We start from the raw sequence: 25020 nt of genomic DNA on the forward strand, positions 1-25020 counted from the left end.
AACAAGTTAGGTGAAAAGGTGATGGAGGACAAAAGCGTCAGTAATTTCAAATTGTTATATGACAGAGTGCTTGGAAGACGGGACATCATGAGCATAGCTCTCATCCTGTAACTACACTTAGGTAATTATATAGTTTATAGGTTGTGTGGGGGCTATGTTCTCCTATTCCACATTCCATAACATGGCATTTGTTCACATTAAATTCCATTTGCCAAGTGGTGCTCATACACTTATTTTGTTCAGGTCTTCTTGAAGGGCAGGACAAACATGAATTTATGATTTCTGCCAGTACAATAGTCTGTTCTGCACATGTAAAGCACAGTGACTTAGAAAGGAAAATTATTATTATTAATAATTATATATCCTCCCCAAAGCAATGGAATAGTATAGGAAACACTTATTTAAGACATTCACTGGTTGAAAATATATATAGAAACAGCAGTGTTAAATGTTGAAAACAGTCTGGAACTCTATAAGACATACAAATGACCAATTTTGGGATATGAGTTTTGTGTGAAACAGTATTGGAACCAAGGGAGTGCACACAGAGTGGAGAGCGGCAGCAAGTTGTCCACTCAGGCGGCGACTACTCCAGTGTCCAGTAGACGTCAATGCGACGCTTGGGCGGTCTTCTACAGTAATGATAAGTACATTAACTGTACTAGTGCTTTTTTTCTTTGTTAGTTTAGGGATAGGAATTTTAGGAATGTGTGTTTGTAGAACCCTGTGTGTCTTGTGTTATTTTGGGCTCATTCTCCCACTTTAACCCATAAACTGCGCAACGCGCCTCCAGGTATTTTGATTTTTCACATTCCATTCAAAACTGGCGCGCGGTGACGCGGGTATGGTATGTGTGGGTGGGGGCCCCAGTGATCGTCCGCCATCTTAAAAAAAAATCCCAGCATGCCCTGCGGCCGTGGGGAGCCTCAGTTTCACGGCAGCAACCATGTCTGACGCATCCTCTACGAGCTCCCGCTAGACAGTGACCCGCGGTCATGGAAAACGACTCTCTGAGGAGGAAATACGCGATATTTTGTATGATGACGGTGCTCTGGATGATGACCTGGACTATGATCCAGAGAAAGACCTAACTCAGAGATCTGATACGAGTGAGGAAGAGACAGAATTGGAAGATGTGGCGAGTGTGTGTGGTACTCGTGCCTCACCCGGCCTGCCTCACCGCCCTGGGCCAACACCTTTATCATCACCACCATGTATGTCCCCAGACGCTAGTAGTTTATTCAGTGATAGTACATGTGACTAATCTTTCTCGGGCTTCAGTGACATTGGCTCCGATACGAGTAGTGTGGACGACCCGAGTACGAGCAGTGGTGGTGTTACCAGGCGGGGTTGTGCTACCTCAGCAACACGCCGCGGCAGGCGGAAGCGTGCCTCACAGCATGTGGTCAACGACAGTGGCCCCTCAACATCATTTATTCGTGGTAGGTCTACAGTACGTAAATCTGCCTCAGCGCCTAGCATACCCTCACGCAGCTCCAGCAGAAGCAGCGGACGACGTAGCCGTAGTTTTGGTGCTCGTGGTGGTGTTGGCGCCAACACCAAACCCCCTGGTGTACTTGTGTGGGAGGATTGCACCACATTTGTCCCTCAAATACCAACATTTGATGATAGCGATTTTGGTGTTACACCATTATTCCCATATACTGGTGATGATATGGCAGACATGGAATATTTTCAGGCATATTTTGACAATGTATTCATGACGCATCTTGTGACTGAGACAAACAGGTTCGCTCACAGCCTCATAGACGAAGGCATTTTACCTGCCTCACGGCTCACACGATGGAAGGACACGACAATCGACGAAATGTACGTGTTTCTGGCACTCTGTATGATGATGAAGCACTCTGAGAAAGCTGTCATCCAGGATTATTGGAGCAAAGACAGCCTTGTTCCATCGCCTGTGTTCAACCGGTACATGTCGCGTGATAGGTTTCTCTTGATTCTCAGGTGCCTGCATTTCGAGAATAATGCAAATGAGGACAGACACGACAGACTGTGGAAAGTACGGAAGATGTTCAGTGACATGAGAGGGAAGTTCAGGGATTATTTTGTACCTGGACAGAATGTGGTTATTGACGAGTCGCTTGTACTATTCAAGGGGCGACTGGCATTCAAGCAGTACATTCCATCAAAGCGGCACCGATTTGGACTGAAGTTTTTTGTGCAATGCGACTGTGAGACTGGTATTGTCTTGGACATGATATTATATTCTGGTACAGACGTCGACATACCGGCTCAAGATGAACACGGGTTCTCTGGCAGTGTTGTAAAAACCCTGATGGAACCGTTGCTGAACAAGGGGCATGTACTGTACACTGACAACTATTACACCAGCCCCTTATTGACCAGATACCTCCTTGCCCACAACACCGGCGTATGTGGCACTGTGAAGAGCCACAGGAAGGAAATGCCAGTGTTCGGTATAGCTATAGCCGTGGGTGAGTGCCAGCAGAGCAAGTGTGACAATACGCTGTCAGTGCGGTGGAAGGACAGACGCGAGGTGAATATGCTGACTACGATTCACACCGGTGCCATGTTGGACAGTGGGAAGGTCCACTTTCAGACACGCAACACCGTGTATAAGCCAGACTGTGTCATAGACTATAACGTGAACATGCGCCTCGTCGATAAGTGTGACATGATGCTTGGTGGAGTGGAGTGCGTGCGCAAGTCTGTGAAGTGGACTAAAAAGTTCTTCCACCTCATGGATGTTGCAGTGCTCAACTGCTTCAATATGTACTTAGTAAAATCTGGCAGGAGACCGTCTATACGTACATTCAGTGCGGGTGTTGTGTCACAGCTGCTAGTAAAGTATGGCAAGGAGGGTTCTGTTGTATCGCGCGGAGTGCAAGCAACAATGCCACATGCAGCTCCAGACAGATTGAAGGGTAATGAGAACTTCGGAGTACACATGCTCGAGTATATGCCAGGCACAGCATCACGGGAGAAGGGTAAACGTGCGTGTATAGTATGCAGGAACACTACCCGCAGAGAACGGAAACGAAGATGTATCAGCACCTGGTGCGTGGAGTGCAAGGTGCCACTCTGCCCCGTTGGCTGTTTCGCAGCATATCACACACTCGCGGAGTACTGAGTGTGTTTATGGTGTGTGTATATAGTGTGTGATACTGTACAGTGTGTATATAAAGTGTAAATATAAATTTATTTGGCATGATATATTGGAAATTGTGCAGGATAAGTGAACTTGTTTGCGATGCACGTAACACAGTGTCTACGGACAGTACGGATGTTGTACTGCGATATTATAGTGTACGTGTTCATTATACATTGGATTGGCACATAAAAACAATGAAAATGTATCTGGAAATGTGCGCAATAAATGAACGAAAATATATTCGCTGCAACTCGCGTGCCCCACCGCCTCCGAGAGCTTACGCCACGGGCGCACGGGGAATGATGACGTCACGCCCCAACTTCCGGACCCCATAGCAGCCAAAGTAAGTACAATTTCAAATTTTTTTTTACATACCCATACTCAGGGAAGGGTTTTTGACACTTTAAAAAGAAAAAAGAATTTTTTCCAGAGAATTTATTTCCAGCGCACTGCGGGGGTGTCACATTTGGAGGCAACGCAGTTAAGGGGTTAAGGAGTACTGTAATACGTGGTTTAAACTCCATCAACCTTGGTCCTCGTTAGTAAAGTGATTAAGTGTAGAGACCTTATATTGTAAAAATCCATGCTACATTTGTATATTACCAAGAGAGTCTACAGTAAAATAATGACTAAGCCCAGATTTGTGTGGGACCAATAGTCAGTTCATCCATCATGTTTATGTTTGGTGAAGAGTATCCCTCAATCTCAACAATCCATTAACATAATCATGTGTTCCCATAGTTAATAAGTGTAGAATAATCCGGAGTTGGTCAATAAAACCCATGTGTAAAGATTTAACCCACTGTGCACTTATTGTCCAACTTAGACTAAGAATACTTGACCCTTCCTCAATTATCACATACGATATATACACGTTTGTTTCCTTCTATTATTAGTAAGAAAGTAAGGACGGGTTTTGTTAGTCATACTCTTGGGTATGACTTACAAGCAACCCTGCTGCTGCAAATGTTACCAAAAAATATTATCAAATATTATTACCAAAAAAAATTATATAACAAAAAATATTATAATATAAACATATCCCATACTCTGGGATATGTTTTTAAAAAATATTGACCTTGCTGTGGATATGTTAATCTGTCAGTAATATTAACTAACTCTAATATTAACTCTAGAATAGCTAATACAAAGAATGTATGTAAATATTACGTAATTTGTATAGTAAATAAAGTACTGTAATATTACTTTTTGTTGTAAATACATCTAGCTTAACCAAATATTCTTTCCACAGGATAACAAGCCAGAGGAATGTTCAGTGTGTTATAACGATTATGACGACAATCAGCTACGGCCTCGCACATTGCCGTGCGGCCACACATTCTGCTCCCAGTGTATTGACAATGCTATCAAGAATGGTCAGCTGACTTGCCCCAGCTGCCGTGGCCAGCACGCTGCCACAGCTGCTACTCAGTTCCCAATTAGCTATGGCATGGAGGCTTTAGTTAGGAAACTCAAAAATATCCAGGAAACACAAGAGAAAACTGTACCCGCAAAAAAGAAGTTTCGTTCCATGTTGCAAGAGCAGAAGAGCAGCATTAGCAGCCTCATTAAAAGCTGTGAAGAGGTACTGTCCCAGCTGGGGGAGTACCGGGGGCAGCTGGGGGACTGGAAGACTCACCACCTCCAGCTCCAGGACAGACTCTATGCTCTGGTAGAGCAGAACAAGTCAGCAATGAAGCTCTTGGAACTGGAGGATACCAGTGTGGTGGATATGACAACTCAAGGAGAGGAAGGGAAGACTCAGCTGCAGGCCATGTTGGGGAACCTCGACACAGTCAACACCCTACAGGAGGTTGACACAACCATAGACACAGCTGATGAGTGCAGCACGAAAATAAAAGATTGGCTGGAGAAGTGCCAGGAACTCTTCCCAGATGTCAAGACTGTCCACACCTCAGTGAAGGTACGCTGCTGAAGTTCACATTGTTCTCACCCAACTGAGTGTAGTATTGCCTCTATATAAACACTTTTGACATGGAGACACATCAAGATGAGAGTTGACTTTATAGATAGGAAACTTTTTGCTCTAACACCTGAAACATTTTTATTAATAAAGTCAACTGTCATCTTGGTGTTTCTCTACACTGTGGTCAGTGTAGAGAAACATTACTTATATTGTCAAATTACTTTACTCAGTCTGATGCTTCAATTTAGTGCAGTTACTTTACTCAGAGCCTGATGCTTCATTATAGACCAGTTACTTTACTCAGAGCCTGATGCTTCATTATAGTCCAGTTACTTTACTCAGAGCCTGATGCTTCATTATAGTCCAGTTACTTTACTCAGAGCCTGATGCTTCATTATGGTCCAGGTTCCACCACTAATGTTTGTGTTGGTAATGACAGGTGCAGGAGACCATCAGGGAGGCCCTGGAGATGACGACCATGGAGACAGGTGCCACAGCTGGCCCCGTACACCTGGGAGACTCAGCCTCCAGCATCATGGATAAAGTTCAGGAAATCACTTTAGAGATCCCCCAGAAGCAATTAACAGTAAGTTTTTTATTTTCTCTCATATGTCATACCACAAGATATTGAGTTGAGTTTTGAGGAGAGGAAGCCTGTTGTTAGGTTTATCGGGGTTCCCCAAGGTCAACTACTGACTTTCCTTAACATACAATCCACAATAGTTGCCTAACTCCTGGATAAATATTTACTGGTTGGTGAACAGAGGCAACAGGTGAAAGGCAACAGGAAACATGTTAACCATTTCTGGCCTGCATGGTGATTGAACCCGTGATCCTCTATTGAACCCGGGATCCTGGCCCCCCTCACAGAGGCGCAGAGAGCGGGAGACACTCCACCAACCTTTCCAAAAAAGTATACCTGGTTGATACCTGGTTGATGGGGTTCTGGGAGTTGTTCTACTCCCCAAGCCCGGCCCGAAGCCAGGCTTGACTTGAGAGAGTTTGGACCACTAGGCTGTTGCTTGGAGCGGCCCGCAGGCCCACATATCCACCACAGCCCGGTTGATCTAGCACTCCTTAGGGGAAACAATCTAGTTTCCACTTGAAGATGTGTACGGTTGTTCCGGCAATATTTCTTATGCTCGCTGGGAGGATGTTGAATCCAGTAAGACAGCGAACCAAATCAGACCACTGCTGGTACGAAGAAACTGAAGCCTTAAAATTGCCAACGAACTCAACAACAATGCCAGCACCAACCCCATGCCAGTAGAGGGGGGGGGGCTGGAGCTACAGGTCCAGCACCAACCCCCTGCCAGTAGAGGGGGGGCTGGAGCTACAGGTCCAGCACCAACCCCCTGCCAGTAGAGGGGGGGGGGGGCTGGAGCTACAGGTCCAGCACCAACCCACTGCCAGTAAAGGGGGGGCTGGAGCTACAGGTCCAGCACCAACCCACTGCCAGGAAAGGGGGGCTGGAGCTACAGGTCCAGCACCAACCCCCTGCCAGTAGAGGGGTCTGGAGCTACAAGTCCAACACCAACCCTCTGCCAATAGAGCAGGGCTGGAAGTACAAGTCCAACACCAACCCCCTGCCAGTAGAGGGGGGCTGGAACTACAGGTCCAGCACCCACCCCTTGCCAGTAGAGGGGGGCTGGAGCTACAGGTCCAACACCAACCCTTTGCCAATAGAGCAGGGCTGGAGCTACAAGTCCAACACCAACCCCCTGCCAGTAGAGGGTTGGGGGCTGGAGATACAGGTCCAGCACCAACCCCCTACCAGTAGAGGGAGCCTGGAGCTACAGGTTCAGCACCAACCCCCTGCCAGTAGAGGGGGGAGGCTGGAGCTACAGGTTCAGCACCAACGCCCTGCCAGTAGAGGGGGCGGGGCTGGAGCTACAGGTCCAGCACCAACCCCCTGCCAGTAGAGGGGGGAGGCTGGAGCTACAGGTCCAGCACCAACCTCCTGCCAGTAGAGGGGGGCTGGAGCTACAGGTCCAGCTCCAACCCCCTGCCAGTAGAGGGGGGCTGGAGCTAAAGGTCCAGCACCAACCCCCTGCCAGTAGAGGGGGGCAGGAGCTACAGGTCCAGCACCAATCCCCTGCCAGTAGAGGGGGGAGGCTGGAGCTACAGGTCCAGCACCAGCCCCCTGCCAGTAGAGGGGGGAGGCTGGAGCTACAAGTCCAGCACCAACCCCCTGCCAGTAGAGAGGGGGCTGGAGCTACAGGTCCAGCACCAACCTTCTGCCAGTAGATGGGGGCCGGAGCTACAGGTCCAGGACCAACCCCCTGCCAGTAGAGGGTTGGGGGCTGGAGATACAGGTCCAGCACCAACCCCCTACCAGTAGAGGTGGGGTGGAGCTACACGTCAAGCACCAACCCCCTCCCAGTATAGAGGGGGGGGCTGGAGCTACAGGTCCAGCACCAACCCCCTGCCAACAGAGCAGGGCTGGAGCTACAAGTCCAACACCAACCCCCCTGCCAGTAGAGGGGGGCTGGTGCTACAGGTCCAACACCTACCCCCTGCCAGTAGAGGGGGGGGCTGGAGCTATAGGTCCAGCACCAACCCTCTTCCAGTAGAGGGGGGCTGGAGCTACAGGTCCAGCACCAACCCCCTGCCAGTAAAGGGGGGGGGGGGCTGGAGCTACAGGTCCAGCACCAACCCCCTACCAGTAGAGGTGGGGTGGAGCTACACGTCAAGCACCAACCCCCTCCCAGTATAGGGGGGGGGGCTGGAGCTACAGGTCCAGCACCAACCCCCTGCCAACAGAGCAGGGCTGGAGCTACAAGTCCAACACCAACCCCCTGCCAGTAGAGGGGGCTAGAGCTACAGGTCCAGCACTAACCCCCTGCCAGTAGAGAAGGGGCTTGAGCTATAGGTTCAGCAACAACCCCCTGCCACTAGAGGGGGCTGGAACTACAGATCCAGGGCCAACCCCCCTGCCAGTAGAGGAGTGCTTGAGCTACAGGTGCAGGACCACCCCACCCCCCCTGCCAGTAGAGGAGGGCTGCAGCTAAAGCTACAGCACCAACCTCCTGCCAGTAGAGGGGGGCTGGAGCTACAGGTCCAGCTCCAACCCCCTGCCAGTAGAGGGGGGCTGGAGCTACAGGTCTAGCACCAACCCCCTGCCAGTAGAGGGGGGCTGGAGCTACAGGTCCAGCACCAATCCCCTGCCAGTAGAGGGGGCCTGGAGCTACAGGTTCAGCACTAACCCCCTGCCAGTAGAGGGGGAAGGCTCGAGCTACAGGTTCAGCACCAATCCCCTGCCAGTAGAGGGGGGCAGGGCTGGAGCTACTGGTCCAGCACTACCCCCCTGCCAGTAGAGGGGGGAGGCTGGAGCTACAGGTCCAGGACCAACCCCATGCCAGTAGAAGGGGCTGAAGCTACAGGTCCATCATCAATCGCCTGCTAGTACAGGGGGGCCAGAGCTACAGGTCCTGCATCAACCCTCTGCCAGGAGAAGGGGGCTGGAGCTACAGGTCCAGGACCAACCCCCTGCCAGTAGAGAAGGGACTGGAGCTACAGGTCCAGCACCAACATTCTGCCAGCAGATGGGGGCCGGAGCTACAGGTCCAGGACCAACCCCCTGCCAGTAGAGGGGGGCTGGAGCTACAGGTCTAGCACCAACCCCCTGCCAGTAGAGGGGGGCTGGAGCTACAGGTCTAGCACCAACCCCCTGCCAGTAGAGGAGGGCTTAAGCTACAGGTCCAGCACCATCCCCCTGCCAGTAGAGGAGGCTGGAGCTGCAGGTCAAGCACCAACCCCCTGCCAGTAGAGGGGGCTGGAGCTACAGGTTCAGCACCAACCCCCTGCCAGTAGACGGGGGGCTGGCGCTACAGATCCAGGGTCAATCCCCTGCCAGTAGAGGGAGCTGGAGCTGCAGGTTTAGCACCAACTCCCTGCCAGTAGAGGGGGCTGGAGCTACAGGTCCAGCACCAATCCCCTGCCAGTAGAGGGGGAAGGCTGGAGCTACAGGTCCAGGACCAACCCCCTGTCAGTAGAGGGGGGCTGGAGCTACAAATTCAGGGCCAATCCCCTGCCAGTAGAGGGGAGCTAGAGCTACAGGTCCAGCACCATCCTCCTGCCAGTAGAGGGGGGCTGGAGCTACAGGTCCAGCACCAACCTCCTGCCAGTAGAGGGGGGGCTAGAGCTACAGGTCAAGCACCAACCCCCAGCCAGTAGAGGGGGGGCTTGAGCTATAGGTCTAGCAACAACCCCCCTTGCCAGTAGAGGAGGGCTAGATCTACAGGTCCAGCACCAATCCCCTGCCAGTAGAGGGAGCCTGGAGCTACAGGTTCAGCACCAACCCCCTGCCAGTAGAGGGGGGAGGCTGGAGCTACAGGTTCAGCACCAACGCCCTGCCAGTAGAGGGGGCGGGGCTGGAGCTACAGGTCCAGCACCAACCCCCTGCCAGTAGAGGGGGGAGGCTGGAGCTACAGGTCCAGCACCAACCTCCTGCCAGTAGAGGGGGGCTGGAGCTACAGGTCCAGCTCCAACCCCCTGCCAGTAGAGGGGGGCTGGAGCTAAAGGTCCAGCACCAACCCCCTGCCAGTAGAGGGGGGCAGGAGCTACAGGTCCAGCACCAATCCCCTGCCAGTAGAGGGGGGAGGCTGGAGCTACAGGTCCAGCACCAGCCCCCTGCCAGTAAAGGGGGGAGGCTGGAGCTACAAGTCCAGCACCAACCCCCTGCCAGTAGAGAGGGGGCTGGAGCTACAGGTCCAGCACCAACCTTCTGCCAGTAGATGGGGGCCGGAGCTACAGGTCCAGGACCAACCCCCTGCCAGTAGAGGGTTGGGGGCTGGAGATACAGGTCCAGCACCAACCCCCTACCAGTAGAGGTGGGGTGGAGCTACACGTCAAGCACCAACCCCCTCCCAGTATAGAGGGGGGGGCTGGAGCTACAGGTCCAGCACCAACCCCCTGCCAACAGAGCAGGGCTGGAGCTACAAGTCCAACACCAACCCCCCTGCCAGTAGAGGGGGGCTGGTGCTACAGGTCCAACACCTACCCCCTGCCAGTAGAGGGGGGGCTGGAGCTATAGGTCCAGCACCAACCCTCTTCCAGTAGAGGGGGGCTGGAGCTACAGGTCCAGCACCAACCCCCTGCCAGTAAAGGGGGGGGGGGCTGGAGCTACAGGTCCAGCACCAACCCCCTACCAGTAGAGGTGGGGTGGAGCTACACGTCAAGCACCAACCCCCTCCCAGTATAGGGGGGGGGCTGGAGCTACAGGTCCAGCACCAACCCCCTGCCAACAGAGCAGGGCTGGAGCTACAAGTCCAACACCAACCCCCTGCCAGTAGAGGGGGCTAGAGCTACAGGTCCAGCACTAACCCCCTGCCAGTAGAGAAGGGGCTTGAGCTATAGGTTCAGCAACAACCCCCTGCCACTATAGGGGGCTGGAACTACAGATCCAGGGCCAACCCCCCTGCCAGTAGAGGAGTGCTTGAGCTACAGGTGCAGGACCACCCCACCCCCCCTGCCAGTAGAGGAGGGCTGCAGCTAAAGCTACAGCACCAACCTCCTGCCAGTAGAGGGGGGCTGGAGCTACAGGTCCAGCTCCAACCCCCTGCCAGTAGAGGGGGGCTGGAGCTACAGGTCTAGCACCAACCCCCTGCCAGTAGAGGGGGGCTGGAGCTACAGGTCCAGCACCAATCCCCTGCCAGTAGAGGGGGCCTGGAGCTACAGGTTCAGCACTAACCCCCTGCCAGTAGAGGGGGAAGGCTCGAGCTACAGGTTCAGCACCAATCCCCTGCCAGTAGAGGGGGGCAGGGCTGGAGCTACTGGTCCAGCACTACCCCCCTGCCAGTAGAGGGGGGAGGCTGGAGCTACAGGTCCAGGACCAACCCCATGCCAGTAGAAGGGGCTGAAGCTACAGGTCCATCATCAATCGCCTGCTAGTACAGGGGGGCCAGAGCTACAGGTCCTGCATCAACCCTCTGCCAGGAGAAGGGGGCTGGAGCTACAGGTCCAGGACCAACCCCCTGCCAGTAGAGAAGGGACTGGAGCTACAGGTCCAGCACCAACATTCTGCCAGCAGATGGGGGCCGGAGCTACAGGTCCAGGACCAACCCCCTGCCAGTAGAGGGGGGCTGGAGCTACAGGTCTAGCACCAACCCCCTGCCAGTAGAGGGGGGCTGGAGCTACAGGTCTAGCACCAACCCCCTGCCAGTAGAGGAGGGCTTAAGCTACAGGTCCAGCACCATCCCCCTGCCAGTAGAGGAGGCTGGAGCTGCAGGTCAAGCACCAACCCCCTGCCAGTAGAGGGGGCTGGAGCTACAGGTTCAGCACCAACCCCTTGCCAGTAGAGGGGGGGGCTGGAGCTACAGGTCCAGCACCAACCCCCTGCCAGTAGAGGGGGGAGGCTGGAGTTACAGGTCCAGCACCAACCCCTTGCCAGAAGAGGGGGGGGGGCTGAGCTACAGGTCCAGGACCAACCGCCCCCTGCCAGTAGAGGGAGCTGGAGCTACAGGTCCAGCTCCAACCCCCTGCCAGTAGAGGGGGCTGGAGCTACAGATTCAGGGCCAACCCCTTGCCAGTAGAGGGGAGCTAGAGCTACAGGTCCAGCACCAACTCCCTGCTAGTAGAGGGGGGGCTGGATCTACAGGTCCAGCACCAACCTCCTGCCAGTAGAGGGGGGCTGGAGCTACAAGTCAAGCGCCAACCCCCTGCCAGTAGAGGGGGGGAAGGAACTGCAGGTTCAGCACCAACCCGCTGCCAGTAGGATGGGGGCTGGAGTTACAGGTCCAGCACCAACCCCCTGCCAGTAGAAGGGGGCTGGAGCTACAAGTCCAGCACCATTCCCCTGCCAGTAGAGGGGGGGCTGGAGCTACAGGTCCAGCACCAACCCCCTGCCAGTAGAGAGGGCTGGAGCTACAGGTCCAGCATCAACCCTCTGCCAGTAGAGGGGGGCTGGAGTCTTCATTTTTAGGACCAACCCCCTGCCAGTAGAGGGTGGGGGCAGGCGCTATAGATCCAGGGTCAACCCCCTGCCAGTAGATAGGAGCTGAAGCTACAGGTTCAGCACCAACCCCCTGCCAGTAGAGGGGGCTGGAGCTACAGGTCCAGCACCAATCCCCTGCCAGTAGAGGGGGGCCGGAGCTACAGGTCCAGGACCAACCCCCTGCCAGTAGAGGGGGGCTGGAGCTACAGGTCCAGCACTAACCCCCTGCCAGTAGAGGGGGGTGGAGCTACAGGTCCAGCACCAACTCCCTGCCAGAAGAGTGGGAAGGAACTGCAGGTTCAGCACCAACCCCCTGCCAGAAGAGGGGGGGGGGGGGACTGGAGCTACAGGTCCATCATCAATCCCCTGCTAGTACAGGGGGGCTGGAGCTACAGGTCAAGCACCAACCCCCTGCCAGTAGAGAAGGGGCTGGAGCTATAGGTTCAGCAACAACCCCCTGTAACTAGAGGGGGCTGGAACTACAGATCCAGGGCCAACCCCCCTGCCAGTAAAGGAGTGCTTGAGCTACAGGTGCAGGACCACCCCCCCCCTTCCTGCCAGTAGAGGAGGGCTGGAGCTAAATCTACAGCACCAACCTCCAGCCAGTAGAGGGGGGCTGGAGCTACAGGTCCAGCAATAACCCCCTGCCAGTAGAAGAGGGCTAGATCTACAGGTCCAGCACCAACCTCCTGCCAGTAGAGGGGGGCTGGAGCTACAGGTCCAGCACCAACCCCCCTGCTAGTAGAGGGGGGCTGGAGCTACAGGTCCAGGACCAACCGCCCCCTGCCAGTAGAGGGGGCTGGAGCTACAGGTCCATCATCAATCCCCTGCTAGTACAGGGTTGCTGGAGGTCCATGACCACCCCCCTGCCAGTAGAGGGGGCTGGATCTACAGGTCGAGCATCAACCCGGTGCCAGGAGAGGAGGGCTGGAGCTACAGGTCCAGCTTCAACCCCCTGCCATTAGAGGTGAGGGGGACTAGAGCTACAGGTCCAGCAGGAATCCCCTGCCAGGAGAGGGAGCTGGAGCTACAGATTCAGGGCCAACCCCCTGCCAGTAGAGGAGAGCTAGAGCTACAGGTCCAGCACCAACCCCCCTGCTAGTAGAGGGGGGCTGGATCTACAGGTCCAGCACCAACCTCCTGCCAGTAGAGGGGGGCTGGAGCTACAGGTCAAGCGCCAACCCCCTGCCAGTAGAGGGGGGGGAAGGAACTGCAGGTTCACCACCAACCCCCTGCCAGTAGAAGGGGTTGGAGCTACAGGTCCAGTACCAACCCCCTGCCAGTAGAGGGGGCTGGAGCTACAGGTCCAGCGTCAACCCTCTGCCGGTAGAGGGGGGCTGGAGTCTTCATTTCCAGGACCAACCCCCTGCCAGTAGACGGGGGGCTGGCGCTACAGATCCAGGACCAACCCCCTGCCAGTAGACGGGGGGCTGGCGCTACAGATCCAGGGTCAATCCCCTGCCAGTAGAGGGAGCTGGAGCTGCAGGTTTAGCACCAACCCCCTGCCAGTAGAGGGGGCTGGAGCTACAGGTCCAGCACCAATCCCCTGCCAGTAGAGGGGGGAGGCTGGAGCTACAGGTCCAGGACCAACCCCCTGTCAGTAGAGGGGGGGCTGGAGCTACAAATTCAGGGCCAATCCCCTGCCAGTAGAGGGGAGCTAGAGCTACAGGTCCAGCACCATCCTCCTGCCAGTAGAGGGGGGCTGGAGCTACAGGTCCAGCACCAACCTCCTGCCAGTAGAGGGGGGGCTAGAGCTACAGGTCAAGCACCAACCTCCAGCCAGTAGAGGGGGGGCTTGAGCTATAGGTCTAGCAACAACCCCCCTTGCCAGTAGAGGAGGGCTAGATCTACAGGTCCAGCACCAATCCCCTGCCAGTAGAGGGGGCCTGGAGCTACAGGTTCAGCACCAACCCCCTGCCAGTAGAGGGGGGAGGCTGGAGCTACAGGTTCAGCACCAAAGCCCTGCCAGTAGAGGGGGCGGGGCTGGAGCTACAGGTCCAGCACCAACCCCCTGCCAGTAGAGGGGGGAGGCTGGAGCTACAGGTCCAGCACCAACCTCCTGCCAGTAGAGGGGGGCTGGAGCTACAGGTCCAGCTCCAACCCCCTGCCAGTAGAGGGGGGCTGGAGCTAAAGGTCCAGCACCAACCCCCTGCCAGTAGAGGGGGGCAGGAGCTACAGGTCCAGCACCAATCCCCTGCCAGTAGAGGGGGGAGGCTGGAGCTACAGGTCCAGCACCAACCCCCTGCCAGTAGAGAGGGGGCTGGAGCTACAGGTCCAGCACCAACCTTCTGCCAGTAGATGGGGGCCGGAGCTACAGGTCCAGGACCAACCCCCTGCCAGTAGAGGGTTGGGGGCTGGAGATACAGGTCCAGCACCAACCCCCTACCAGTAGAGGTGGGGTGGAGCTACACGTCAAGCACCAACCCCCTCCCAGTATAGGGGGGGGGGGCTGGAGCTACAGGTCCAGCACCAACCCCCGGCCAACAGAGCAGGGCTGGAGCTACAAGTCCAACACCAACCCCCTGCCAGTAGAGGGGGGCTGGTGCTACAGGTCCAACACCTACCCCCTGCCAGTAGAGGGGGGGCTGGAGCTATAGGTCCAGCACCAACCCTCTTCCAGTAGAGGGGGGCTGGAGCTACAGGTCCAGCACCAACCCCCTGCCAGTAAAGGGGGGGGGGGGGCTGGAGCTACAGGTCCAGCACCAACCCCCTACCAGTAGAGGTGGGGTGGAGCTACACGTCAAGCACCAACCCCCTCCCAGTATAGGTAGGGGGGGGCTGGAGCTACAGGTCCAGCACCAACCCCCTGCCAACAGAGCAGGGCTGGAGCTACAAGTCCAACACCAACCCCCTTCCAGTAGAGGGGGCTAGAGCTACAGGTCCAGCACTAACCCCCTGCCAGTAGAGAAGGGGCTTGAGCTATAGGTTCAGCAACAACCCCCTGCCACTAGAGGGGGCTGGAACTACAGATCCAGGGCCAACCCCCCTGCCAGTAGAGGAGTGCTTGAGCTACAGGTGCAGGACCACCCCACCCCCCCTGCCAGTAGAGGAGGGCTGCAGCTAAAGCTACAGCACCAACCTCCTGCCAGTAGAGGGGGGCTGGAGCTACAGGTCCAGCTCCAACCCCCTGCCAGTAGAGGGGGGCTGGAGCTACAGGTCTAGCACCAACCCCCTGCCAGTAGAGGGGGGCTGGAGCTACAGGTCCAGCACCAATCCCCTGCCAGTAGAGGAGGCCTGGAGCTACAGGTTCAGCACTAACCCCCTGCCAGTAGAGGGGGAAGGCTCGAGCTACAGGTTCAGCACCAATCCCCTGCCAGTAGAGGGGGGCAGGGCTGGAGCTACAGGTCCAGCACCACCCCCCTGCCAGTAGAGGGGGGAGGCTGGAGCTACAGGTCCAGGACCAACCCCATGCCAGTAGAAGGGGCTGAAGCTACAGGTCCATCATCAACCCTCTGCTAGGAGAAGGGGGCTGGAGCTACAGGTCCAGGACCAACCCCCTGCCAGTAGAGAAGGGACTGGAGCTACAGGTCCAGCACCAACATTCTGCCAGCAGATGGGGGCCGGAGCTACAGGTCCAGGACCAACCCCCTGCCAGTAGAGGGGGGCTGGAGCTACAGGTCTAGCACCAACCCCCTGCCAGTAGAGGGGGGCTGGAGCTACAGGTCTAACACCAACTCCCCTGCCAGTAGAGGAGGGCTTAAGCTACAGGTCCAGCACCATCCCCCTGCCAGTAGAGGAAGCTGGAGCTGCAGGTCAAGCACCAACCCCCTGCCAGTAGAGGGGGCTGGAGCTACAGGTTCAGCACCAACCCCTTGCCAGTAGAGGGGGGGGGCTGGAGCTACAGGTCCAGCACCAACCCCCTGCCAGTAGAGGGGGGAGGCTGGAGTTACAGGTCCAGCACCAACCCCTTGCCAGAAGAGGGGGGGGGCTGAGCTACAGGTCCAGGACCAACCGCCCCCTGCCAGTAGAGGGAGCTGGAGCTACAGGTCCAGCTCCAACCCCCTGCCAGTAGAGGGGGCTGGAGCTACAGATTCAGGGCCAACCCCTTGCCAGTAGAGGGGAGCTAGAGCTACAGGTCCAGCACCAACTCCCTGCTAGTAGAGGCCCAGCAAACACAAATCATCTACACAACGTTCGCCTATCTCTTGCCATAGGTGTGGGAATGATTTGCATTGAGAATGGTGCAGGAAAGCCTTTGAGAAACTTTTACTCAAAAAATCCAAACACAAAGGTTTAATTATAAATTGTTTTTCTACAATTATTTTCTTCCAAATGTAAAACAAATAGTTTTTACATGTTTAAATATAAAATTTATGGTGTTTTTTTGTAAAATTCATTAATAAATTGTGAATGATATATATTGGCTGAGTGAAACCTTTAAAATCCATTTAGTTATAATTTGAACAGAAAAAAGTATTTTTCCAAATTTTCTAAAAATTGCTCTTTTTAACACAATTTGACTCCTTATACATTCCACTAAACACTATATCATGTTTAAATATATAATTTATGTATTATTCTCTAAAATAATTTATATAAATTATATAAGTTGCTGGAAAGTGGTGTTAAAGATTATGAAAACATTTTGTTGTGTTAATATGTTCTTATTAACTATGTCTCAAGTTCACAGTTTATCAAACAAGAATATTAACATTCGTCAACTCTTAAAATCTTATATGTTATCTTGCTGGTGCAAAAAAGGGTGAATCTTTAAGAACAGCTATAGTATCTATATATCACAAATGGTGTTTTCCCTAACTCAAACAATGTAGGGTTTATTATTCTACACATATTTCTAATGACTCTTAGATGTTTACATTCTCTGAAGTATAATTGTGAAGGCTGTGTCCATCACTCTCAACACAGATTCTTAAACTCGTCTCTGCAGGTTCAACTATATAATTAGTTTCCATTTTGAATTTCCATGGACATTTGTATCCAAAATGAAACCAATGTGGTTTCCTTCAGCGCCTTCAGCCAGCACATTTGCTCATTCATTTCCACAGATTCCAACAAGGTAGGGGATTTACAGAAATTTGTATATTCATATTGTTATATATTAAAAATATGAATGCAGTTCAATATGATAAGACAAATACATGAGTTTATGATAAATTCGTTTTCTGTGATATACCATTGATATGCTCTTTTTTTCTTTAAACGGCAGACTAAACTAAAGTGCTCACATCAACAGATTTGATGTATAAATGGTCAACGCTCAACAGATTTGATGTATAAATGGTCAACGCTCAACAGAGTTAGTATAAATGTATTAGTATAAATCTTACTTGTCTCATTGTTAATTCACATTCAATGTCAACTTGTGGTTGCATTGTACAAGGCCAACACAGATGATCGAAGGAAACTAACTCTGCTCTAGTTCCATGAAGTTGCTATTTGGTCTTTACTCAATGCATTGTACATGCATTGTACAAGGCCAACACAGATGATCGAAGGAAACTAACTCTGCTCTAGTTCCATGAAGTTGCTATTTGGTCTTTATTGAAATTTGACAAGGCAGAGTGGCCTGCAACAACTACACCATCTCCACATCTAGTTCATGCTCCAGACATAAATCATGACACTGGTCCTGTGTATCCTGCTGCTGACCCGTCAACACCTGGCCCGTCGGGTGTGAGGCGCCCTCTCTTCACGTCTACACCTAGTGCTGAAGCTGAATCTGATGAAGATAATTCATATTCCACATTAGTGTTTGAAAACAATAGTGAGAGCGACGATTCAGACAGTAGTTTATTGCCAACCAAGAGACAACAGCGACGTGTTGTTATAGCAGAGACTCGCCTGAACTATAAATTGAAACATGAGCTGGTAAAAATCCCCAAACGTCGCAGGTGTGAAGTGTGTTCAAAGTCGGGTATCAGGAAGGAAACTGGTATAGCGTGCAAGACATGCGATGTTCCACTTTGCGTCATACCTTGTTACACCACTTATCACAGGAAAAGGGTGTATTGGGTGGACAAGAAATAACCACCTACATCAGCTTCACTCCACCTAGGAACATCTGTTGAGCAACTTCAGGAATCAGTACCTGAAGGAGGTGGAGTGGAGATAAAATGCTCAACTTATTTTACTACAATCGTCTTTGCTTTGGTAAGTACACATAATTGTCTTAGATTGTTTCAGTATTGTAGTCTATTTTCTTAGGAATATTTTGATACCTAAATGAGAACTGTAGCACGAAAACTAAAGTAAGTATACATGAAACAAGAGAAACTTTTTTTGTGGGTGTTGCGGGTGTGAGTTGGAGTGTCAATTAAGAGCGGGTTCCGGTTGTGTGTTTTCCGTCATCTCTACAGCTGTGAATTCCAAGGAATTGTATTTGATATGCATATGTCTGTGTAGGGAATTTTATTCCGAACACTATACAAAAAAAAACGGTGTGAAACAAGTATAAACTTGAAAAACATGAGCAAAGTAAAAACTTTTGACGCTCACGGGTACAAACACGCGTAAGATTTTATTCGCCGCAAATTTATTTGACGCTGTGTTGGCCAACTCTACCCATGTTCTTATAGAACTTTCTATTGCGAACACATTGCTATAAAAATGAAATACGTAGCTCCAGAAATAATGTCAGGACAGTGAAATCAGTATAAACATTCAAAGCCCTGCATCACACCAGTGTCGTCCCTGCTGAAATCACGGCTAATGCTTCGCCCAGTTCCCACACTCCCACCAGTATACACCATAAGGCCCCAGTACACACCATAAGGTACGAGTACACACTATAAGGCACCATCAGTACACACCTACAGGTATTTGTTTCTGGTGTGGTGCTCATGGGATCTGTTACAACCTTCTAGGAAGCTTTTAGGGTCAGGATTGACATTACAGTTCCCATTCCCACCAGTATACACCATAAGGCCCCAGTACACACCATAAGGTACGAGTACACACTATAAGGCACCATCAGTACACACCTACAGGTATTTGTTTCTGGTGTGGTGCTCATGGGATCTGTTACAACCTTCTAGGAAGCTTTTAGGGTCAGGATTGACATTACAGTGCAGCGTTTTATATATATAAAATACACATGAGAGTATGTGCAGGGACTTAATATCTAACATATTCAGAGATTTGAGTAAGGGGTCCATATATACTGCCCGGTTGCCTGAAATGCTATATGCCTACTATATTGGCTTTAGGTATTGTATGCACTAGCTCTATCTATAAATCCAACATTATGTTTGTAAATCAACTATGTATGTACTTTCCTGAATAAAATTGACTTTACTCTACACTTATATGCTCTGTGGATTTGTTATCCCTTATCGTTTGGGAGAAAAAAAATGACTAATACGTTCGGCGAATGACTTTGACTTCAACTTCACTTTGACTTCGTTCATGTCATCGTATTTTCCGTAATATATAAAGGTTATGACAATGCAATTATATTATTGTGTGCAAATAATTTGGAAATTTCATGTACCCTAAAAATAGTAAAATAAAGAATAAGAATAATTAAATAATTGTTGTAGTAAATTGTCACACGTTCATCATACGCAAACGAACACACAGTGTGGAGCGTCAGTAGACCAAGGTCCGCGCCATTTTAAAACACGGCTTCGAATGTAAGTAATGTTTTTCTCGTACTAACACTGTGTTATGCAATAGATTAGGTCTTGAATTCACAAATTTAGTTGTTACATCTGACAGAGTATGTTAGACGGTGTAATGCTGGTCCATGTTGACGTATTTGTGGGCTTGATTGGTTTACATGTGATGGCACACAATATCGGCACCCCACAACATGCTGTTGAAGTTGGAATGCATGGCATAGGCTCCTCACACAATGTTCTTTATGTGGTCCTCAGGTGATAGTTTTCTATTTAGAACCACCCCTAGATCTCTTTCTTTATCAGAATTCCTTAAAGATTTCTCACATGGTTTTCCTAATGATAGATTGTGGGCTGTAAGGGACAGGTTTGATGTATGGATTAGTTGATAGAAGTTCCAGTCCACCTGTAGACAGGGATCTCACATCAGCTTGTATATTATACAAGGATAAGATTTGATAAATTCAGTTATTTGACTGAACACTGGCTCTGTTTAAATCAGAGATTTAAACATACATAGTCTAACCTAGCTCCTTTCTTTTTTACCTAGCCTAACCTAGCCTAACCTAGCACACAATATCGGCACCCCACAACATGCTGTTGAAGTTGGAATGCATGGCATAGGCTCCTCACACAATGTTCTTTATGTGGTCCTCAGGTGATAGTTTTCTATTTAGAACCACCCCTAGATCTCTTTCTTTATCAGAATTCCTTAAAGATTTCTCACATGGTTTTCCTAATGATAGATTGTGGGCTGTAAGGGACAGGTTTGATGTATGGATTAGTTGATAGAAGTTCCAGTCCACCTGTAGACAGGGATCTCACATCAGCTTGTATATTATACAAGGATAAGATTTGATAAATTCAGTTATTTGACTGAACACTGGCTCTGTTTAAATCAGAGATTTAAACATACATAGTCTAACCTAGCTCCTTTCTTTTTTACCTAGCCTAACCTAGCCTAACCTAGCACACAATATCGGCACCCCACAACATGCTGTTGAAGTTGGAATGCATGGCATAGGCTCCTCACACAATGTTCTTTATGTGGTCCTCAGGTGATAGTTTTCTATTTAGAACCACCCCTAGATCTCTTTCTTTATCAGAATTCCTTAAAGATTTCTCACATGGTTTTCCTAATGATAGATTGTGGGCTGTAAGGGACAGGTTTGATGTATGGATTAGTTGATAGAAGTTCCAGTCCACCTGTAGACAGGGATCTCACATCAGCTTGTATATTATACAAGGATAAGATTTGATAAATTCAGTTATTTGACTGAACACTGGCTCTGTTTAAATCAGAGATTTAAACATACATAGTCTAACCTAGCTCCTTTCTTTTTTACCTAGCCTAACCTAGCCTAACCTAGCACACAATATCGGCACCCCACAACATGCTGTTGAAGTTGGAATGCATGGCATAGGCTCCTCACACAATGTTCTTTATGTGGTCCTCAGGTGATAGTTTTCTATTTAGAACCACCCCTAGATCTCTTTCTTTATCAGAATTCCTTAAAGATTTCTCACATGGTTTTCCTAATGATAGATTGTGGGCTGTAAGGGACAGGTTTGATGTATGGATTAGTTGATAGAAGTTCCAGTCCACCTGTAGACAGGGATCTCACATCAGCTTGTATATTATACAAGGATAAGATTTGATAAATTCAGTTATTTGACTGAACACTGGCTCTGTTTAAATCAGAGATTTAAACATACATAGTCTAACCTAGCTCCTTTCTTTTTTACCTAGCCTAACCTAGCCTAACCTAGCACACAATATCGGCACCCCACAACATGCTGTTGAAGTTGGAATGCATGGCATAGGCTCCTCACACAATGTTCTTTATGTGGTCCTCAGGTGATAGTTTTCTATTTAGAACCACCCCTAGATCTCTTTCTTTATCAGAATTCCTTAAAGATTTCTCACATGGTTTTCCTAATGATAGATTGTGGGCTGTAAGGGACAGGTTTGATGTATGGATTAGTTGATAGAAGTTCCAGTCCACCTGTAGACAGGGATCTCACATCAGCTTGTATATTATACAAGGATAAGATTTGATAAATTCAGTTATTTGACTGAACACTGGCTCTGTTTAAATCAGAGATTTAAACATACATAGTCTAACCTAGCTCCTTTCTTTTTTACCTAGCCTAACCTAGCCTAACCTAGCACACAATATCGGCACCCCACAACATGCTGTTGAAGTTGGAATGCATGGCATAGGCTCCTCACACAATGTTCTTTATGTGGTCCTCAGGTGATAGTTTTCTATTTAGAACCACCCCTAGATCTCTTTCTTTATCAGAATTCCTTAAAGATTTCTCACATGGTTTTCCTAATGATAGATTGTGGGCTGTAAGGGACAGGTTTGATGTATGGATTAGTTGATAGAAGTTCCAGTCCACCTGTAGACAGGGATCTCACATCAGCTTGTATATTATACAAGGATAAGATTTGATAAATTCAGTTATTTGACTGAACACTGGCTCTGTTTAAATCAGAGATTTAAACATACATAGTCTAACCTAGCTCCTTTCTTTTTTACCTAGCCTAACCTAGCCTAACCTAGCACACAATATCGGCACCCCACAACATGCTGTTGAAGTTGGAATGCATGGCATAGGCTCCTCACACAATGTTCTTTATGTGGTCCTCAGGTGATAGTTTTCTATTTAGAACCACCCCTAGATCTCTTTCTTTATCAGAATTCCTTAAAGATTTCTCACATGGTTTTCCTAATGATAGATTGTGGGCTGTAAGGGACAGGTTTGATGTATGGATTAGTTGATAGAAGTTCCAGTCCACCTGTAGACAGGGATCTCACATCAGCTTGTATATTATACAAGGATAAGATTTGATAAATTCAGTTATTTGACTGAACACTGGCTCTGTTTAAATCAGAGATTTAAACATACATAGTCTAACCTAGCTCCTTTCTTTTTTACCTAGCCTAACCTAGCCTAACCTAGCACACAATATCGGCACCCCACAACATGCTGTTGAAGTTGGAATGCATGGCATAGGCTCCTCACACAATGTTCTTTATGTGGTCCTCAGGTGATAGTTTTCTATTTAGAACCACCCCTAGATCTCTTTCTTTATCAGAATTCCTTAAAGATTTCTCACATGGTTTTCCTAATGATAGATTGTGGGCTGTAAGGGACAGGTTTGATGTATGGATTAGTTGATAGAAGTTCCAGTCCACCTGTAGACAGGGATCTCACATCAGCTTGTATATTATACAAGGATAAGATTTGATAAATTCAGTTATTTGACTGAACACTGGCTCTGTTTAAATCAGAGATTTAAACATACATAGTCTAACCTAGCTCCTTTCTTTTTTACCTAGCCTAACCTAGCTTGTTTTCCCAAGCCGGTCTATGGCCCATGTTTTTTTTCGATGCCTCAGTGGTCCATGCACATGTCCGTTCAAGGGGATTAAATAGCCGTTCTATGGCCCCAGGGTTTTACGAACTTCTTTTTCCCAAGCCGGTCTATGGCCCGTGTTTTTTTTTATGCCTCAGTGGTCCATGCACAGGTCCGTTCAAGGGGATTAAATAGCCGTTCTATGGCCCCAGGGTTTTCTCAAATTTTCTTTCATAGCCGGTCTATGGCCCCTGGGTTTTACGAACTTTTTTTCCCAAGCCGGTCTATGGCCCCTGGGTTTTATGAACTTTTTTTCCCAAGCCGGTCTATGGCGTGTATGTTAAATAAACCAAATTTTTCACTTTTGACAATTGAGCACCTGCTACATCCAGATTCTAGGGAGGAAAGGAATATAATATAATATCTAATATATCTATCTGTGTGAAATAGATTAAATCCATTTATTTGATATTCAGCTAATAGTTCTGTATTTTCTACATTCATCCATGTTTTGGTAAGTGCAATAATATGTATTGTTTCATTGCAGATTAGAGATTCAAGATAGTTCTAGATTTCCGAAGTACTGAAACTGCGCGCCATACAGGCTTGGTGGATCTAGGTGCAAGGTAAAATTATTTACATTTACTTTTGTATTTATATGCATATATGCATTTATATGCATTATTCTCTAGAATAATAGATCTCGTAATAATTTTGCAAAAATAGTGGCATTTACTATTTTAAAAAGCTCGGGTGCAGGGGGGGGGGTTTGTGTAAAAGCCTGGTTTGTGCCTCGGAGAGGCTATGGGATCCAGTAAGATCGTCCTTCCTTTCCTCCCTAGAATCTGGATGTAGCAGGTGCTCAATTGTCAAAAGTGAAAAATTGGTTTTGTCTTCCGAATGCACCATTTCTGTAAATTTGCTAATAATCTTTTAAAAATAGTAAATGCCATTATTTTTGCAAAATTATTACGAGATCTATTATACTAATAACGGTTTGATAAAATACAGTAGACTGCCTACTGGATAATAGTTCCAGTCCACCTGTAGACAGGGATCTCACATCAGCTTGTATATTATACAAGGATAAGATTTGATAAATTCAGTTATTTGACTGAACACTGGCTCTGTTTAAATCAGAGATTTAAACATACATAGTCTAACCTAGCTCCTTTCTTTTTTACCTAGCCTAACCTAGCTTGTTTTCCCAAGCCGGTCTATGGCCCATGTTTTTTTTCGATGCCTCAGTGGTCCATGCACATGTCCGTTCAAGGGGATTAAATAGCCGTTCTATGGCCCCAGGGTTTTACGAACTTCTTTTTCCCAAGCCGGTCTATGGCCCGTGTTTTTTTTTATGCCTCAGTGGTCCATGCACAGGTCCGTTCAAGGGGATTAAATAGCCGTTCTATGGCCCAGGGTTTTCTCAAATTTTCTTTCATAGCCGGTCTATGGCCCCTGGGTTTTACGAACTTTTTTTCCCAAGCCGGTCTATGGCCCCTGGGTTTTATGAACTTTTTTTCCCAAGCCGGTCTATGGCGTGTATGTTAAATAAACCAAATTTTTCACTTTTGACAATTGAGCACCTGCTACATCCAGATTCTAGGGAGGAAAGGAATATAATATAATATCTAATATATCTATCTGTGTGAAATAGATTAAATCCATTTATTTGATATTCAGCTAATAGTTCTGTATTTTCTACATTCATCCATGTTTTGGTAAGTGCAATAATATGTATTGTTTCATTGCAGATTAGAGATTCAAGATAGTTCTAGATTTCCGAAGTACTGAAACGCGCGCCATACAGGCTTGGTGGATCTAGGTGCAAGGTAAAATTATTTACATTTACTTTTGTATTTATATGCATATATGCATTTATATGCATTATTCTCTAGAATAATAGATCTCGTAATAATTTTGCAAAAATAGTGGCATTTACTATTTTAAAAAGCTCGGGTGCAGGGGGGGGGGGGTTTGTGTAAAAGCCTGGTTTGTGCCTCGGAGAGGCTATGGGATCCAGTAAGATCGTCCTTCCTTTCCTCCCTAGAATCTGGATGTAGCAGGTGCTCAATTGTC

The 25020-nt window shown here is 49.3% G+C and overlaps 1 protein-coding gene across 1 annotated transcript in view; it reads left to right on the plus strand.

Moving 5' to 3' along the window:
• The window catches only part of LOC138371134 (tripartite motif-containing protein 59-like), a 93675-nt gene that overhangs the window by 67023 nt on the left and 1632 nt on the right, over positions 1-25020 (plus strand). Inside the window, exons 3-4 of the mRNA XM_069335968.1 lie at positions 4392-5063; positions 5506-5652. Of these exons, the coding sequence (XP_069192069.1) occupies positions 4392-5063; positions 5506-5652 (819 nt within the window). The remainder of the gene's footprint in view (positions 1-4391; positions 5064-5505; positions 5653-25020) is intronic.

This window comes from Procambarus clarkii, chromosome 35 (genome assembly GCF_040958095.1).
Source record: "Procambarus clarkii isolate CNS0578487 chromosome 35, FALCON_Pclarkii_2.0, whole genome shotgun sequence".
In the NCBI taxonomy this organism is placed as follows: Eukaryota; Metazoa; Arthropoda; class Malacostraca; order Decapoda; family Cambaridae; genus Procambarus; species Procambarus clarkii.